We start from the raw sequence: 16,634 nt of genomic DNA on the forward strand, positions 1-16,634 counted from the left end.
GATCAGTCCTCAAGCAGGAGGTCAAGTTTTCAAGTTGTCCCCACTGACAAATAGGAAGCAGGCCGCGATGCTGTTATCTTTACCCCATGATCCTGGTATCCGAAGGTAGTGAGACATTCCCGATCAGAAATGCCGGGTGGATTCCGCGGTCTTTAGTTGGGAATGGTCTCTGAACAAAAGCCCGAGTTGCTTCGGTCTGGCCGTGAGGCGTGTCGCCGAGGGAACGGCGAGTGAACGGCGGCCCCAATACCAGGTTTTCCTGGTCTTTGTCGTGTGGACTCGTACTACGTAGTCTGTCAGACGTCAAAGCTTCATCCCGACAAGGCATCATCACGTGGCATGGTCCAAGATCGTCTGCCCAAGGCTGGAGACAATATCCGTGTCTCCCTTGCATATAGGGCGACGCCAATCACTTGCAGAATCAGAGAGAGATGTGGCAGATCAGTGCGAGAGCTGGACTAGTCTTGCTGACTCGCGGTGTGTAGTACCTAACTTGGCACGGCTTGTTTCTTGTGAAGTTGCGGCAGGCGGCTCTATTCGTACGTCTACCAAGGCTACGTTGAGTCTAGTGTATGTGTCTGGGTGGTTGAAGAATGTGTAGGGTGGATCCGAGCGGTCGTTAGGTCGGTCTCATCTGCGGTACTCAGGCGAATGACACGGTTGAACGAAAAAGAGTTCAGCTGAGCGTTGAAAGAAGATATCGTCGATCAGTGTCCATTTGCGTCGATGAGAAGAAATCGGAGCCAGCTCCGCACTTGCGCGTGCCGGGCCAGTGCTGGGCCAAGAATTAAAGTTCAGCTGTAGTGGACTCTCAATTGTAACCTCCGAAAGGGGCATGGGGGCCAAAAAACTTGGTTTTTCTTTTCTGTTTGGTTCTGCAGTCTAGAGAGATGTCTGAATTTTGCCCGGGTATGTGGGCAAGGCTTCCCAGTTTGTCTTTGTTAACTTCGCTCTCGGCGAACCTCGGCCGCAAGATTCTTCGCTTGGGAAACCAAAGGTGGAAAGGAGCAGAGGATTTCGTAATCAAAGCTTTCTCGGGTCGGGTGCATGGATGCCGTCAGCCGTCAGCAAAGTGGAGACTTCCAGTACCGCAAAAGGTACGCGGGACCCCTGTTCCGGGACCGTGGGGAAATGTTTCTCCCTGGAGGACCCGCTTGAAAGGCAATCAATCTTAGCGTTTATCTCATTGGGCCAATCACAGAGCGGAGGGGCACAATCCTCGGAGGCAGCCAATGGCTGGTGGCGACGGAAGCTGCCACAAGTGGGTCTGGGCCCGCACCGTCCTTTGGCCGTGGAGTGGGGCCGCCCAGGGGATCACCGAAGGACCAATTGAGAGGAGCGTGGGAGCCAAAGGACTGAGGAACGACTGAGAAACACCAAGTCAGCCATTCCCCTTTGGGGCGCACGTTTTCTTCTTTGGCTTCCCGCTGCCTGAGCCCTGAGCTGTCAATTGTCATCGCGCTCGTCCGAACTCGTCAATCCATCAGTCAGCGACACCCATCAATATTATCACATTTCCTATCTTCCCAGCCGCCATTCCGACAGGGTCCCTCCCGAGGGCTTCGCAAAACTGTCGGTCTGCGCGACGCCTAACATAGATCGCTTCCCGTCGCTAAGTTCGCTTCGCTGCCAAAGTCTTGGTATTGAGAGGGATCAGCATCTCCCATCGCAAAAGAGCCCACGCCAATCCCTACCGGGCCAGCAGTAGGCGGCCACATCCCATCCCATCCCAAGCACCACACACGCACACACGCCAGCCCAACGGCAAAACGGCCAGCCCCCGTCAATGATCTAATTGATCGCCCGCAGCGCTAGGTCTGCAAGTCCGCGGGGGTCAGACCGTAGTCTGCTTATCCTGCCGGGTGCAGGTTTTAACGAGACGACGTCCCCACGCCCAGAGAACTCCATCGTCTGACCCTGACAAGTCGGCATCACGCCGGTTCCAACTCCGTACTCCGTATTCTACCAATATCAATCCCACGATCCCCGCCCATTCAGCCGGCTTCGCTTCAACTAAACGGATCGGGTACCTGAGCGCCCAAAGACATGTTGTGCAGTTTCAGCTGCAATGGTGGAAATTGTAAGACATCCTCCCAACCACTCCATCCCGTCACTCCCGTGAGCAGCTTTTTGAGGCCTCCCCCAAACTAACTGTACGTGTGTGTGAATAGTCGCTCAACGGCGATGGCAGTGATGGTGATGGCCGCGTTGGTTCCGCCCGCGATAACTCGACGGGCGGCGGAACCGTCAGCAAACTGAACGTCGGTTCTGACTCGTCTTCGTTGATGTCGCTCGTCAGCACCCTCGTCCCCGTGCTCATCTACACTGTCGTATGTCTGCTCATCTTCTGGGCCCTGCGTCGAAGGAGTCTCCGCGTCTACTCCCCACGCACTATTCTTAGAGACTTTTTCTCTCAGTATGTCATCACCCCATCGTTACCCGTATAGTGATCCGTACAGCATGCTGATTTCACGACAGCGAGCAAAGCGTACAGCTTCCAAAAGGATGGCTCAACTGGGTGAAGCCGTTCTGGACGGTTCCGGATACGGAAATCCTGAATCGCTCCTCACTAGATGCCTTCCTCTTCCTTCGGTATCTGAGGATACTTACTATGATCTGCTTCGTTGGTATTTGCATGACATGGCCAACATTAATGACTATCCATGCTACCGGCACCGGTGGTCTATCACAACTGGACCGCATCACCATAGGCAATGTCCAGAACTCCAAAATGCTCTTTGCCCACGCAATCATTGCGTGGGTCTTCTTCGGTAGGCGCCCCCTATTCCATACGATGGTTGCGGTATGCTAACCCTCCCTTCAGGCTTTATCCTCTTCACAATCTACCGTGAATGCATATACTACATCAATCTTCGCCATGCCTACCTACTATCACCCTACTACTCCAAGCGGCTGTCTTCCCGGACGGTCATGTTCGGCTGTGTCCCGCCCAAATACCAAGATGCCGCCCGTATGCGAAAGTTGTTTGGCGACACCGTCAAGAACGTCTGGATCCCACGAGACACGAGCGACTTGGAAAGGCTCGTCAAGGAGCGAGACGAGACGGCGATGCGGTTGGAAAAGGCCGAGATTCGCCTGATCAAGATGGCCAACAAACGGAGGAACAAGCAACTCAAGGCGATTGCCGCCGCTCTACCGGTTCTCCCTGAAACCGTCTCCAGCCCGCCATCGAGCGGAAGCTCGGAACGGTCCGACGACCCCGAGAAAGGATACCCGCACCAAGAGAACACCGCCCTGCCCGACGTCAACGGCTCCGTCGCCGCACAGTGGATCGGGGCCAGCGAACGTCCGTACCACCGACCCCTGGCCAACTTCTTCCGCCGAGTCGATACGATTAAATGGACGCGCCTGAGGATTAAGGCTCTCACGCACCAGATCAACAAGCTGCGACGAGGCTTCCTCAAGGGCGAGGGTCGTCGACTACCTACAGCCTTTGTCGAGTTCTCCTCCCAGGCTGATGCCGAGCGGGCGTACCAGACCCTGGCGCACAACCGCCCGCTGCACATGTCGCCGCGGTATATCGGTATTCGCCCAGACGAAGTGGTCTGGAGCTCCCTTCGGATGCGGTGGTTCGAGCGCATCGCTAGGGACTTCTTGACGCGTGCGTTCATCACGGCCGCTATTGTATTCTGGTCTATCCCGTCCGCCATCGTCGGAACCATCTCCAACATCAAGTTCCTGTCAGAAACATTCCCCTTCCTGGCATGGATCACGAAGCTGCCTGACCCGGTCACCGGTATCATCAGTGGTTTGCTGCCCGCGTTGGCCTTGTCGTTCCTCATGGCCATCGTGCCTTGGATGCTGCGAGGTGAGTAGCACATTTCGACCCCTTTAATCACCCTGCTGACTTTTGCACAGGTTGCGCCAGGGTTGCCGGCGTTCCCTCGCTCTCCCTGATCGAACTCTTCGTACAACACGCCTATTTTGCGTTCCAAGTAGTTCAGGTCTTCCTGATCACGACTCTTACATCCGCTGCATCGGCGGCTCTTACACAAGTCCTGAAAGACCCTCTTTCAGCAAAGGACCTGCTGGCCGACAACTTGCCCAAGTCCTCCAACTTTTACATATCATACATCCTCATCCAGTGCCTAGCTGTCGGTGCTGCGTCTCTGCTGCGAGCATTCGACATCTTCCGCCATCACGTCATGGCAAAGGGCTTTGATAACCCTCGTGGACTATTCAGGATCTGGCACAGGGAGCGACCCGTGCACTGGGGTGCCGTCTTCCCCGTCTTCACAAACATGGGCGTCATCGGTAAGCATCGCTGTACTCTTCGCCTACCATTCTTCGATACTGACCTTCCTAGCCATCAGCTACTCCTGCATCGCGCCCGTCGTTCTCGGCTTCGCCGCCGCCGGCCTCTACTGCATCTACCTAGTCTACAAATACAACCTCCTCTACGTCAGCGACGCCTCCATCGACACCCGCGGCCTCGTATACCCCCGCGCTCTGATGCACCTCCTTGTCGGCCTCTACCTCGCCACAATCTGCCTCGTCGGCCTCTTCGCCCTCCGCGCAGCCTATATCCCCATGGTCCTCATGATCGGCTTCCTCATCTTCACGGCCCTCGTCCACATCTCCCTCCGGGAAGCAATCTTCCCCTTACTCTACAACATCCCCCGCGCCCTCGCGCTCGAGATGGAAGAGCTCGACGGCGGCTTCGTCGCCCCAGACTACCCGCAAGACGACTTCCTCACCGACGCCGACATCACCGCCGCGTACCCAGACTTTTTCGACCCAGGCGAGGAGAACGAAGGCCCGACACACGAAGTCAACGGCACCCGAGGCATCGAAGGCGCATCAGGCCTCATGGCCTCCGTCCAAGACTGGTCCGCCGGCGCCGTCGCCAAGAAAATGCAAGCCACGGCCGAACAGTACGGTCTCGCGGGTCCCATAGGCTACATAATGCACTGGATCGACCCCGCCCCGGACCCGGACCCCAACTTTGTCCTCCGCTGGCTCCACCCGGGCGTCTTTGACGACTTCTCCACCCTCCGGCGCACCATCCCCGTCGACCTGCCCGATCCGACCGAGACGTACCCCGCGGATTACGCCCGTCGGGCGTACTGGCCGCCCGAGATGGCGTCGCCGACGCCGGTGATTTGGATCCCGCGCGACGCGGCGGGGGTGAGCAAGCAGGAGGTGGAGCACTGTAGCAAGGTTGTCGGGTGTTCTGACGAGGGGGCCGAGTTGAATGCCAAGAACCGGATCGAGGTTGAGCTTGAGAAGGCGCCGTTTTGGGTGCCTCGTGTTTTGTATTAGGGGTTTGTTTTTGGCCAAACTTAAATGTAGCGTGGCGTTTTGGTGTATTTGTGGTTGGATGATACTCCGTAGAGATATCAGCAAAGTAATATGCTGCTTTTTGGCTCAGAGATCGAGTGGCTTCCGATTTCAATGCCCGATCTGCACCTTGAAAATCATTTTACCAGCTCGTACATGTGACATTTGGCCTGTAAACCAAACATGTAGAATCTACATCTTCTTAATCTCATCCTCAATCACCCGCCACGTCCTCTCCGAAACCACCATCTGCACCAAATAATTTCCCTCGTGATCTTTCCCCTGGATATAAATCAGACACGGCGGAAGAAGACTCATTCGCGGGGTATTACACTGCCATACAATCTTCCCCCTCGGCGTCTTCCTCTCCCCCTCCTCCCCTTTCCCTTCATCTCCCGGCCCCTCTTCAGCCTTGACAATCGCAGGACTAAAATCAATCACCTCGTGAAACCTCGCCTTCCCCACATTCGAAACAGACACCACGAACCCATTCGCCTCCGTAAACTGGTTCGTGCTCCCGCTCTCCGCGACGGCGGTATATGTAAGTCGAGTCGAGGCGTATACCTGCGCATCCGTGAGCTGAGACCGCACCGAGTTACGGATCAGCGCGACGGCTTTGCCCAAGGGGACGTGGAGGAGACCAAGGGCTGCGGTATTGGTCCAGTTGTATGCTACCAGATTCGAGACGTGTGCTTCGCCGGGGGGCAGGTCGTCTGAGTGCAGCCGGCCGCGGAGGTCGAGGGCCGTGGAGATGGAGATTGGTTTCGTGGGTTGGGAGGAAGGGATGCGGGAGCAGGCTAGGCGGACGAGGTATGCTGTCAGGATGTCGCCGTCGCTGAGGCGGCCTGTTGTCGTCGGTTCTTCACCTACGGCTGTCGCTATATCGGCTTCGGCGCGCTCGCGGAGGCGGAGGAGTGCCGCGGCTGGGATGAAGATGTTTCGCTGGCGGATGCGGTTCGTGAGGAGGTACCACAGCAAGCCGAGCGTGAACCGCACTTTACCCCAGCCGGTTAACCTCTTGTGTTCCCATAAGAACGGCTCGTCGTAGCGCTGCTTCTTTGCGGAGGCGACTTTTGCCATTGGGTCAGAGGACGGGTCTGCTAGGGGCGTGACGAGGTCTTGTCTGCCGGCTAGGACGCGGCACCAGTTCTCGACGAGTTCGCGGCGGCCCATGCCGTCTGTGATGCTGTGCGGGTAGGTTATTGTGACGAAGGTTGCGTCGGTGAAGGTTACGATGTGGAGGGTTAGGAGGGGGCGGTCTGTGGTTGTGTAGTCTTTGAACGTTGTTGGTGCTTCAGGGCCGGCGAGGAGAGGGGTGAGGGTTGAGGGGGTGTCGAGGATGATGGGGAGGTTTGGGGAAGAGTTGTTCGTTTTGTGAGGGAGGAAGAGGGAGGGGATGGTTGAGGATAGAGGGTGGCCGGTGACACTGGATGGATTTGGTTCTGTTGTGAAGTGGACCGCTGGGCGGGAGGGCGTGAAGGACTGAGGGATGTGAAGTTCGATTCTGCCGTCTTTCTGATATGATTGTTAGTTATAGATACTTCTCAAGTGTCTCTTACAGATGGAGGCTGAGTAGGAGCTTTGGAGCATCGCAAGGACGAGAACTTACCGTTAGTCGCGGCCTTCCGCCCAGCTTCTTCCAGTTGCCGATGGTGAGAAGCTCTGAGAGCGAGGCGTGGAGCATGGCAGGGTCAAGAACGTCGCGGAAGCACATGCTCCAGCTCATGATCATCATGCGCATCATCCAGGAGCTGTCCATGGCGGAGAGCTGCACCACGGTGTCTGTGGGGATCCGGTCCGGTTGGCGGGGCTCGGGGCCCAGGATCGGGTTGAGCAGAGGCCGGAGAGACGGCATGGCTGGAGTCTGGGTATGAGTCCCTGGCTGAGTATTAATGCTGAAGGTGAGAGGCAGATCAAGGCTCGACCTGAAACGTGCAAAAATGGTGGTTAGAGTTGAGGTTACTAGATCGGTGATGATGTTGGCGGGCTGCTGCGGAAAGCCCCAAGAGACGAACACAAGGGATGAACCTCGGTCGTCCCAAATTCCATTGGAGTGCAAACGACATCGTTCGGACAGGGACATGCCCTGTCGACGGAAAGCTTATACTGGTGATAGCCGTTGTTAATGATATGGGATGGCAGGGTCTGACTCGTGAAGGGAGAGATAACCTACAGATAAGGTCAATTTAAATGAAGAGCTCGTGGGGCGGTGAGATGAATGGGTTTGAAACTGAATCGACCATCCGTATTGACGAGTAGGAATTGAAGAAAGACCATAGAAGTCGACGAATTCAGAAGCGGTGCTTTCGAGATGGGCTAAGTACGACTTCCCACTGCCAAGACATGAAGTTCGGTTGTCTGGCTTGAACTTTGTCCCTACTATCTCGAATACTGAGACTAGAATTGCTTGGGAGCTACTACCTATCGCTGTGTTAGCAGAGAAACGTAGAGAAATTTGGGCAACATGCCACTCACCATCGAACCCCTCCATCCCACCTTCGCAGCAGAGATCCGCGGGGTAAACTTCTCCAAGCCGCTGACAGAAGACGTCTTCCAAGAAATCCAAGCTGCCATCACAAAGGTCTGCATTAGCAACTTTTCCATGATCATTCAGACTTGTTGCTAATCATTCGAGGTGTAGTATGGAGTCCTAGTATTCCCAGCAACAGGCCTAGACGACAAACGCCACGTCGCCTTCGCCAGCCTCTTCGGCGAACTCGAACGCCGCAAAGACACCGGCGGGCCTTCGCGGATGAGTCTGCCCGAGTTGACGGACCAGGGTAACGTCGACGCCAACGGCAACGTCATCAGTTCTCAAGATCCGCGTGCTCAGATCAGCAAGGTATGTCTTTCCCAACTTGTGTCAAACTAAGCGGGGACTCGGGAGGGAGCACCGTCTCTGACGTTTGGGCAGGGAAACACGCTCTTCCATGTCGACAGCAGCTTCAACGCCCAGAGAGCAAGCTACTCAGTCCTCTTGGCCCACGAGGTTCCCCCCTTGGAGGCGGGTGGCAATACCGACTTCGCCGATACGCGGGCGGCGTGGGATGGGCTCCCCGAGGAGTTGAAGCAGGAACTCATTTCCAAGGATTATGTCGCCGGCCATTCGTTCTGGTATTCCCGCAAAAAGGCGTGTCCAGACTTCTTTACGAAGCTCGAGCCGGCGAAGCATCCAATGTCTAAACACAAGATCGCCCAGCTCCATGAGGCCAGCGGAAGGATGAACCTGTTTGTGCCGTCGCACTGTCACCACATTGAAGGTCTCGATGGTGATGAAGGGAGGGAGAAGCTGGAGTACCTTTACCGCCACGCCACGCAGGACAAGTTTGTGGTTTCGGTTCCGTGGAAGCAAGTGGGCGATCTAGTCATGTGGGATAACACTTGTACTCTCCATCGAGGGACGCCAGTGGTCGGAGGCCATAGGAGGGATATGAGGAGGGCGACGGTGCTGGATGGCAGCCAGGAGGCTTGGGGCCTGAACGAGAAGGTAGAGAGGGACTTTACGTTTGCGGGTGAAGTTATGGCCGACGTGTTTCGATGTTTGTCTGGTTGATATCTTGCGATGAGGTCAAGTAGTCGGAGGATAGTTCAACTCTCTGCTTTCGTGGAGAAGAAGTTGCTCTTCAGCAGAACTGTGTTCAATCAGCAAATCGTCCGTTTCTCAGTTCAATATTGACTTACTTTCAGACGAATAGAAGAAGCCTTTCTGAGTCTCTTCAACTCTCCACAACCTAGCCAGTCTTTGATATCAAAGACTTTGCAGCAACTCAGGCTGCAAGTATGTCGACCAAATCCAACATAGCCTGCTCCATTTCAACAAAGCAATGCCCTGCCTTCTTGATTCGAGGATTGCTTCCTTGTCATTCTTTTGCCGGGTCCCTCCAATACTTCAAGACTGTGTCCCCGCCTCCCGTTCAAGTGCCCCGTCCCGTCAACACTTAGTTACCACAACTCACCTCAACCCCCCAACCCGGGCACGGGAAGAGAGTCACTGAAGCCCCCGTCCTCGATAGGCAGCCTCTTGAAAGACTCTTTCCATTTAGTTTGACCGCCCATCACGTGGTCAACGACCTCTGAGTGGCCCAAAGGGCGTTGTTTCCTCTTGTTTTCGAGGCATCGCGATGAAGAAGGAGGCAGACTCGGCCCGGAACGGAAGCAAAGCAGAGAAGGACCCCCAAGGCACCTCGCCCTTTCTCTCAAACTTCACCTGGCGTTTCCTCCTTGCCTCTTCGTCACTCTAGAATTTCATCATTCCATCTTCGGCGCACCTCAAACGCCTTTCACTCTTCCCCCATCATCAACAACCTCCTCTACTCTCTTTTCCTCAATCCTCCATCGCATCACGCGGCAGCCAAGCCTCCAAGACACCATGGCTGACACCGCGAACTCGATCATCTATGACGATCTAGTGGCCAAGATCAAAGCCGCTGTCGCCCAGAAGCTCGCCGAAAACGAGTCGGCTCCTGATGCTCCTCGCTCTGTCATTGTACAGCGCAAATTCATCAAGATCAAGATGAACCGTCACAACCTCGATACCATGCCCAACGAGGTCCTCGGCATGATCACTACGCTCTGCCATGATCACGCGGGCGGAGGCCGCGAGAACCTTCGCAACCTCTGCCTCGTGAGCAAGCGCATCCACGACATTGCGCGTCGCGAGTTGTACTTTATTACCCCCATCCAGACTCCCCACCAGCTTGCATGCATTGTCAGAACCCTCATCGAGCAGCCTTCTACCCGAAAGCTCATCCATGACGTGCTCATCAACATCGACACGAACAACTTCACCGGCAAGAATCCGGCGGCTTCCTTTTACCGCCAGTTCTCGTTCACTCAGCTTGATGACTCCAAGCTTTCGGCGCGTGATCGCCAGCTTCTTGTCCTCTGCAAGGCTACCTGCGGCACCAAGGCCCCCGAGAACCTCCAGTGTATTCTGGGTCTCTTCATGTTCCTTTTGGAGAACACTCACCACCTCACGATCCGCGCCGACAACTACCTCTCCATTGCCGACCGCTTTCTGACTGCTGGTCTATGCATTCTTGCGCCCAATTCGTCCAACAACCTCGACTACTCGCCTCTGTTCCCTTCCCTGGCGAGCTTGGACTTGATCAGCAAGACCTGGCTCCAGAGATCCAGCCAGACCTTCTTCGGCAAGGTCTTTCAGCCCACCTTGGCCCTTGCGGCTTCTTCGCCTCTGCTCGTCGATTTCGGTTTCAAGGGACCCGAGGGCGAGCTGACCAGCGTTCTCATGCACTGTGGTTCTGACGTCAAGTTCCCCTTCAAGAAGCTCTTGTTGCGTGGTAGCGACTGGACCGCCTCGAGCCTTTGCGTTCTACTCCGCCGTTGCCCCAAGGTTGAGCATCTCGAAGTCGAGACGATCCCAGACAAAGACAACTACTTGATTGGACAGAACATCAACAGAGTCTTGCCCAAGTATTGCCCCGAGCTTCGAGTCCTGTCAATCCGCTTCTTCGGAAACAAGGAAGACTTCTTCGGTCCCCGTCTTACCCTGACCTGCCTTCCCAAGATGGACAACCTTAGAGAGCTTCGCATTGAGATCGATGCTTTCGTTCGCGAGGCCCAGGACCTCGGCGACCTCGACCTTGCCGAGAAGCTTCCTGACAGACTGGAGAAGCTCTTCCTGGATGCTTCGTCCGTGAAGTTCCCGGGTAAAGTCACGTCCAAGACCCCCGCGGTTCTTGCGCACAAGGAGCACGTGAAGAGAATCATCGAAGATCTCTGCGAGACTCGCGCGGAGGAGATTCCTCTTCCTCGCCTCGATACCATCGCCATCGGCTGCAAGTACAGCAAGCCGAAGCAGTGGACCAGAGTCGCCAATGACACCATGGCCGACACCGATGCCAAGCTCCGGGTCTACACCGCCGCCGACGCCAAGACCTTGTGGGCCAAGTCTTTCGACCAGATGAACGTTTGAATTGTATCAAGACCACACCGATGAAGACATGGCAGCTATGGTTTGGCAGGGGGTATCATGACGACACTCTGTGCAAAGGAAGCTGGCATCAATAAGGGTGGAGGTCCAAAAGGAGAACACAGATGGCTATGGTGACTGCTGTGAAAGCTGGATAAACAAGTCTGGAGGCCGGGATGGGGAATGGGGCCCGATTTGTGTACTCTCGCGGGTATTTAGCTTTAGCAGTCCAATACTTTGGCCATGACTTCTCTTGACAGGCTCCAAGCCGATGATAGTTCTCCCAGCATCTGGGTCAGATACTGGCTCTCCTCTGTGATGTTAAATGCCTTGGCTGAGCGGCTCGCTTGGACAGCGCCGTATACAAACACGAGTGGTGCATGTTGAAGCCCATACTGACTTCGATAGGTGCGTACCAGGGAAATGATGTGCTGCGCGGATGTGACGCAGTAAGACTGCGGCTTTTCGTCCGCGTCGCTTCCCCGGGATGCAATGGCCTGATCATAGTTCAAGGCGATGCGAACACTGTGGAATTGGAGGCTAATTCATCTCTTTAGAAGTGAACAGGGTCACACATCATGGAAGACCGACGTACTGCAACGCCAATACTCCTGGTATTGTCTTCGATGACGATCCACCCCATTTTTGCCATTTTGCAAAATCAGGCAGCGATTCGCGCCACCGGTTGAGGTCTAGGTTTAGATTATCGAAGCAGACTCGTCGACCGAGGTCGTCTAGGTTGGAGCGCGGAGAGAAGAGCGTCGACATCATTCTCTCGATGATGCGCGACAGGCGGATCTGTTCGTGGAGGTACGGGATCATGGAGCTCGCTTGCGCGGATTCTCTGTATTCTTCGTCGAAGCCTACGGGGCGCCAGAGACTCATTTCGGGGGGTTCTCTGGGATCGACATTAACAGACTACATCTTTTGTACGAGGACGGGAGGCGGAGACGAGGGTGAAGGAGAGGGCGTCACAAACGGCAGCGTTTCCATAGGCTGGACCTCGGCGTCATCGTAGACTAAGTACACGGGCCGGCCGAGGATCAGACTGATGAGCTTGTCGGAGATGTAGCAGCCCCAGTAGATTCTCCTCCGTATCTCGACGTCTTCGTGTGTTGCGAGGGATGAGTCATGTTGGACCCAGCCTTTGGGGTCTCGTTGGAGGCCGAGATCTTGGGCCATGCGGAAGGCGATTCCTTGGTGAGACGTCTAGTCAGTCTCTTGTCACGAGCGAAGCATTTCGAGAGACTCTCGCTGGGTAGCGTACTCACCAGAGTAACCCCAACCCTTGGACAAATTACCCCTCCCAATCTCGTAAAGCGCAAGACATAGGAACGCCTGGACGGTAGCGACGCTTGGCCTCGTGAGCCCGGTCACCATGATGATGCTCTCCGCCGCGAGGAAAAATCGCTCACTCGAGGCTTTTGTATCTAAGCTGACTAGCGCGCCGAGGGCGCATATAGATAGGAGCAGGGCGGGGGACCAGTATTTTCTGTTATTCCTACCATTGTTGGCATCACCCTCACCGTCGTCATTGCTGAAATGGTCACGGAGAAAGGCCTCGCGGTAGATGAACATGAAGTGCGGATATTGCCAGCGGAAGAACTGGGTTAGGGACTGCAGAACGGCGGGAGAGGATGGGCCGTCGATGCCAAAGTGTTGCATTACAGATTCAAAGTTTGCTTCGATGCCGCCTCCTCGGAGGAGAGCGGCGGTAGTGTTTTCAGGATCCCTTGGGTCTTTGGAGATGGAAGGGAGGTCGACGCGGAAGATGGAGGTTGCGCCATGGTAGATGAGGGAGCCTTCGAGGCCTAACTCGAGGTTTGCGCTTGAGCGGGCGTGGATGCCGAGGTGGGATATGTAGTTGCCTGGTGCCAGTGGTGCTCCTTCATCCGTCCGGATCTCTTTTTGAGCTTTGTAAGAACTACTAGGAAGAGAATGGTCCTTTCCCTCTGCAGCTGCCGTAGAGTTGAGCATCTCCTCCCGCTGCTCTGGCGTGGCGACACGGAGAGATTGAACAAACGTCTCGAGCCATGAGATGCGGGACTCGAGGCTCGCGACGTACTCGTGAGAGGCCGGGACGCGTTTACGATCTACAGGGCGGTATTCGCAAGGCGTATTAGACGTGCTGCAGTTTTGGCATGGCTCGGTGCGGGAGCATTTGAACTGGCGAGATGTCTCAGCGAAGAGTTGAGCAGAGGATTGTAAGTTACTGACTTTTCTGTACTGGCATCTCTTGCACCTGTTCGCTTGTTTAGAAACATGTGTTCTACGGTGAGGCAGACTACAGCTTACGATATCCTCTTGGTGGGCTTAAGAGATGTTTCCTGATCGTGTGGAGGCATTGTTCAGGCGGAGACAACGGGGGCTTGAGAAGGTTGAGGTTGATGGAGGTGGGAAGTTGAGGGGACGATGGGATGTCGCCGATGCGGGAGGCTTCTCACTGTAATTTTCAGGGCACTTGCGCTAGAACATTTTCCTCCAGGCCGCTATCGCCTTTCTGGCTCTGGAGGTCAATACTTTAAGGATTGCGACATTCAACAGGAAAGAAGTCATCAAAGATCATCATGGATGACTGTCTGCATATTTATTTCATTAGAATATTGTCAATCGAGAATCAAGGCTGTCGGTTTGTCTCTTTCATCATCCCCTTTGGCCGCGCATCACTAACACGGTGGAATGCCGCTTTCAAGCCCTGCCCGAATCACCGCCATCAATCTCTCGACATCTTCCAGATTGCTATAGAAGCCAAAGGAGACTCTGATGCCGATCCTAAACTTTGTCGCTACAATACCCGCTGCCTCCAAGCGTTCAGACCACCTCGGGTTCTGCAAACGAAGAACATGAAGATGTGGTGCGTGGTGTTTCCTCTCGCTTGGCCCAACGACGCCAACACCCAATTCAGCGCAAGATTGACGCAGCGCGTCTCCGAGACTATACAGACGCTGCTCGAGATTTCTGGGGCCCATCACTTCGAGATAAAACTGGAGAAATGCCCTTGCGGCCACGGCTGAGATGAAGCTCATGTTGGCGTGCTCGTATCTCTTCGCGGTAGGGTGGAAGACGACGGGGCCTTCCGGGACCGCAAAGTCCTCCGAGTCGCCAACACTGCTCACGCCTCCGTAGCCTACAATGGGTGGCACTGGATCCATCTCGTGGATGACTTGTGTGTCGACGTACAGCGCCGCGAAGCCAGTTGGCGAGTTGAGGCCCTTGTGCAGGCTGAACGCCGCCGCCGAGACACCCAATTCTTCCACATCGACAGCAGCAAACCCAACTTGTTGCGTAAGGTCCGCGAGAACGTGAATTCCCCGGTGCCGGAACGCCCCGCAGACATCCGCGACATCGTTGCGTTGTCCCGTGTGGAACATGATGGAGCTCAGCCCGATAGCCCTGGTCCTTTCATCGACGTACGGCGCAAAGGTCTTCGCGTCCGCTGCAACTGGGTTCTCCGGGTCTGTGGAGACGAGTCTGACCTCCAGCCCAGCCGAACGCAGTGTCAGCCAGGCGAACGCTTGGTTCGGATGTTCACAGTCGAGAATCACGACGTTGTCGCCTGGTTGGAACTTGAGGCCGCGGATGAAGCTTCCCAGGCCTTCGGTGGTGTCCCTGACAAAGGCGATTGTCGATGGGTCTGTGTTGATGTACCTGCCCAGTAGTTCCCTAACTGCCTCGGCATCTTCTTTCCAGCGAGATTTTGGAGAGGGTCGATGCAGGGCTTCCGAGCAGAAGCGGGAGAGAGCTTCGTTGACAATGAGATTTGAGGGGGGCATGAAGGCTGCGTTGAGGTGTGTTGTCTTGCCGCTGGAGACTAGGGGCACCAGGTGGCGGAAGAGTTCAAAGTCCGGAGCGGTGTACTGATGGACAGAAGCGATTTTTTCGATGCTTTTGGAGGTGGGATGTTCAGCATCGAACAGGTCTTGAGTGCTTGAAGGTGCCATGGCTGAAGGTAGTTGCCTGAGACCGAGACGATCGTGATATGGATTCTGACGATGGAGAAGAGAGTTGAGAGGTGCCTTAGAAGACAATGATGGATTCCTCCCGAGAGTATGTTTCCCGCAGCATTCTGCCTCTTTCTTATATGAATCGCATCCAAAGCTCACAAAGTCCAGTCATAACACACAATCGAGGCTCGTTCAGACGACAAAAGGCCTTCTTCGAGACCACAGGAATCCCGCTCCGGGTCAGTGCCGCCGACTCTCCACAATGGAGTTGCAACTCCATCCAGTCAGGGCGTCGGCTGGCGGCCCACCACTTCCCTTTCCGGCATGCGTCCGGCGATGGCCCGGAGCGGACTTGGAACTCCATGGTGGAGATGGCGAAATCCTCCGGGACGCTACGGGGACACCTGCGATGTCGCCACATGTTATCATCATACGCAGTGTATCTCAGGTGTTGTCGCATGGCTATATTGTTCGAGCCATGTCGATTGGAACGAAGTCACGCCTTGTGTTGGTCAAATTCCGCTGGGGCTCCAAGGGAATCGTCCAGCTGCCTCCCTCCAGGCCACGACTTCCCACTCTAGGATTCAACAGATGCTTCTTGCTAGTCATCAAGTGAGAGGGTCAGAGCGAAGAATGATGTTCTTTCCACCCGACTAAGTCTTCTCCAGCCTGTTAAGCGGTCACGATGTGTTCCTCCTTCCGCATTTTACTGGCACCATACAGATGATGAAGAAGGCAGGCATGCAGCGAGAAGCAAAGGGTCATCGCAGGTGGAAAGAGGCATCTCATATTCTCTTGCTTGCTTCACTCTACCTCATACCGACTACCTCCTTGGCCGAGCCCAGTCTTGTCCACTCTGCCCATCTTCATCACTTCTATCACTTCTGCGCTCCCCGACGAAACCTCCCACTCGACAGAACACCCATCTACCAGCATCCAAATACAAAACACGACCACTGCAGTCTTTTCTAGACCCTCTCATCGATTGATGGCCTTTCGAAAAGACGCTTGTCAACAGTCGATCATCCCATCATCAAACTCGAACTTCTCCGCCCCGACGTCTTAGCGGTCCGACAACAAGAAGCACATCTACAACGGATACATGGCCACTAGACACCAAAGCCATGGCGGGCGCTACTTTCTCGTCACTGCCGAACGAGCTTATTACAATGATTTCCCACCACTGCGCAGACGCCTACCCTCTCTGTCTCGTAAACCAGAGAACACTCCCGTTAGCTCAACAGGGTTTATATCACACCATCAAGCTCCCGCATACTCATTACAATCAACTAGTACTTCTCATCCGAACGTTGGTTGAAACCCCACATCTGCGTCGCTTGATCCGCGAGGTCGATATTTCATCAGGCCCGGACGCTTACTACGACCCAAGCAAGATGAAAACGCCTGAGATTTTTGACAAGTGGCATAAGTCTATACTCGACGAAAGCAAGCTCTCG

The 16,634-nt window shown here is 55.1% G+C and overlaps 5 protein-coding genes across 5 annotated transcripts; 3 read left to right on the plus strand and 2 right to left on the minus strand.

Moving 5' to 3' along the window:
• Window positions 1-2,171: 2,171 nt before the first annotated feature.
• On the plus strand, window positions 2,172-5,283 carry CABS01_07255 (uncharacterized protein; the record flags this gene model as incomplete). The annotated part of the gene is made up of 5 exons (XM_060540618.1): window positions 2,172-2,416; window positions 2,479-2,771; window positions 2,825-3,829; window positions 3,880-4,275; window positions 4,328-5,283. Coding segments are annotated over 5 exons (2,895 nt in total), but the record flags the coding sequence as incomplete, so codon positions are not given.
• Window positions 5,284-5,493: 210 nt separating this feature from the next.
• CABS01_07256 (uncharacterized protein) lies at window positions 5,494-7,156 on the minus strand (the record flags this gene model as incomplete). The annotated part of the gene is made up of 3 exons (XM_060540619.1): window positions 5,494-5,583; window positions 5,644-6,816; window positions 6,911-7,156. 3 exons carry the CDS (start codon window positions 7,154-7,156, stop codon window positions 5,494-5,496), a joined length of 1,509 nt encoding a protein of 502 aa, XP_060403504.1.
• Window positions 7,157-7,765: 609 nt separating this feature from the next.
• On the plus strand, window positions 7,766-8,854 carry CABS01_07257 (alpha-ketoglutarate-dependent 2; the record flags this gene model as incomplete). The annotated part of the gene is made up of 3 exons (XM_060540620.1): window positions 7,766-7,882; window positions 7,943-8,143; window positions 8,216-8,854. The coding sequence occupies 3 exons, from the start codon at window positions 7,766-7,768 to the stop codon at window positions 8,852-8,854; spliced, it is 957 nt and encodes a 318-aa protein (XP_060403505.1).
• Window positions 8,855-9,670: 816 nt separating this feature from the next.
• On the plus strand, window positions 9,671-11,236 carry CABS01_07258 (uncharacterized protein; the record flags this gene model as incomplete). Its single annotated transcript, XM_060540621.1, has 1 exon — window positions 9,671-11,236. The coding sequence occupies one exon, from the start codon at window positions 9,671-9,673 to the stop codon at window positions 11,234-11,236; it is 1,566 nt and encodes a 521-aa protein (XP_060403506.1).
• A 218-nt stretch (window positions 11,237-11,454) lies between these two features.
• Window positions 11,455-15,174, minus strand: CABS01_07259 (uncharacterized protein; the record flags this gene model as incomplete). Its single annotated transcript, XM_060540622.1, has 5 exons — window positions 11,455-11,758; window positions 11,829-12,131; window positions 12,213-12,429; window positions 12,505-13,399; window positions 13,942-15,174. 5 exons carry the CDS (start codon window positions 15,172-15,174, stop codon window positions 11,455-11,457), a joined length of 2,952 nt encoding a protein of 983 aa, XP_060403507.1.
• Window positions 15,175-16,634: the final 1,460 nt, after the last annotated feature.

Source organism: Colletotrichum abscissum, assembly GCF_030869225.1.
Source record: "Colletotrichum abscissum strain IMI 504890 chromosome Unknown Scaffold_15.1, whole genome shotgun sequence".
Lineage (NCBI taxonomy): Eukaryota > Fungi > Ascomycota > Sordariomycetes > Glomerellales > Glomerellaceae > Colletotrichum > Colletotrichum abscissum.